The sequence below is a fragment of the Myodes glareolus genome, chromosome 3 (genome assembly GCF_982192425.1).
Source record: "Myodes glareolus chromosome 3, mMyoGla1.1, whole genome shotgun sequence".
Lineage (NCBI taxonomy): Eukaryota > Metazoa > Chordata > Mammalia > Rodentia > Cricetidae > Myodes > Myodes glareolus.
In genome coordinates, this window is record NC_142028.1 from 19423829 (window position 1) to 19425548 (window position 1720).

At 36.3% G+C, this 1720-nt stretch overlaps 1 protein-coding gene across 1 annotated transcript; it reads left to right on the forward strand.

Moving 5' to 3' along the window:
* The first annotated feature begins 297 nt into the window (after positions 1 to 297).
* LOC125399330 (taste receptor type 2 member 113-like) lies at positions 298 to 1218 on the forward strand. The gene has a single exon (XM_048432800.3). The coding sequence runs from the start codon at positions 298 to 300 to the stop codon at positions 1216 to 1218; it is 921 nt and encodes a 306-aa protein (XP_048288757.3).
* The last annotated feature ends 502 nt before the right edge of the window (positions 1219 to 1720 follow it).

Sequence of the window (1720 nt, forward strand, 5' to 3'; positions counted from 1 at the left end):
AAATATTGTTATCCATATGTATGCAGTACAAAAACACAGTGTTTCCTTCAATATCAACAACTAAATCAGATTCCAGAGTCCTACAAGCTAGTTAGTGTTTGGATGAAGTTTCCGTCTGGTCTGTCAGTCCAAGATTTTCATGAGGAAACAAGTAGACTGGGTCATTTTTAAATCTTACGACTTGTTTGTGTGATATTATATTTGTAATTTTTAAAATGAATACAATACATATTATGAAGAAGCATTGGAGGAATATATTAACAAATCCTCAGAAATTTGGACATTATTTTGCAGACAATGGTTGCTGTCCTAGAGAGAACATTCGCAATCTTTTTAAGTATGGAATTCCTAATGGGAACCTTAGGAAATGGATTCATTACTCTGGCGAACTGCATAGACTGGGTCAAAAGAAGGAAGATTTCTTCAGTGGATCAAATCCTCACTGCTCTGGCAATTTCCAGGATCATTATGACTTGGTTGGTGTTCTTAGATGGGTGTATATCTGTGCTTTACCCTGCATTACACTTTACTGGAAAAATGTTAAGATTGTATTTGATTACTTGGGCAGTGATCAATCATTGTAACATTTGGCTTACTACAATTCTAAACATATTTTATTTTCTCAAGATAGCCAACTTTTCTAACACTATTTTTCTTTACCTAAAGTTTAGAATTAAAAATGCCATTTTGGTGACCTTGTTAGTGTCCCTATTTCTCTTGTTCTTAAACATTGTTGTTATGAAAATATACTTTGATATGTGTATTGATGATGTCCAAAGGAATGTATCTCATACTTCCAGATTGTATAACTATGGACAAGTTTGCAGATTTCTTTTTTTCACCAATCCTATGTTTTCATCCACACCATTTGTTACGTCCCTGGCAACCTTCCTTCTGCTCATCTTCTCCCTATGGAGACATCTGAAGAACGTGCAGCGCAACGCCAAAGAATACAGAGATGTCAGCACTGTGGCCCACATCAGAGCCTTGCAGACTCTCATTATTTCTGTACTGTTATACACTATTTACTTTCTCTCATATTTAGTGATGGTTTGGAGTTCTGATTCACAGGAAAAATACCTGATCTTTTTGTCTGTCTGGACTCTGGGAAATGGTGCTCTTTCTGCTCACCCATTTGTTCTGATTTGGGCAAACAGAAGATTGAGGTGGGCTTTTCTTTTAGTGCTGTTGTGGCTCAGATATAGGTTAAAAACATAGAAGCATAGGGGCCCAGACCATTTAGGGAATGATTTTGAAAATCCTTAAGGAAAATCAGGAGACAAGAGAGTCTCACATGAAGAAATTTAGATATTATAAGTATTTTTCTCTAAGTATTTGTGAATTGGCAATTGAACAGTTTGGGAAGAGCACCATGTAACCTTTGCTATAAACCTACATAGACAAGGATATCAGTACACATCGCTTAAATGCGATGTCTGTGGCCAGTTTTATATGCTCCAATGTTTCAGAGCTAAGATCGACAAACAAAAGAAAACATGAGGCATTTGTCTTTCAGAGTCTAGTTTAACTCATTTAGTATACTTTTTCCAGTTCCACCCAATTACTTGTAAGTTTCATGATACAACCTGAAGTAACTACGGAAGCCAGGAAAATAGAAAAGGAACATGGAGGCAGAGCAGTGAAAGAACTCTAGAGATGGGTAGGACATAAGCATTCTGGAGTGAAAATGCAAAACAACACTGAAGGAACTTTTATTGGT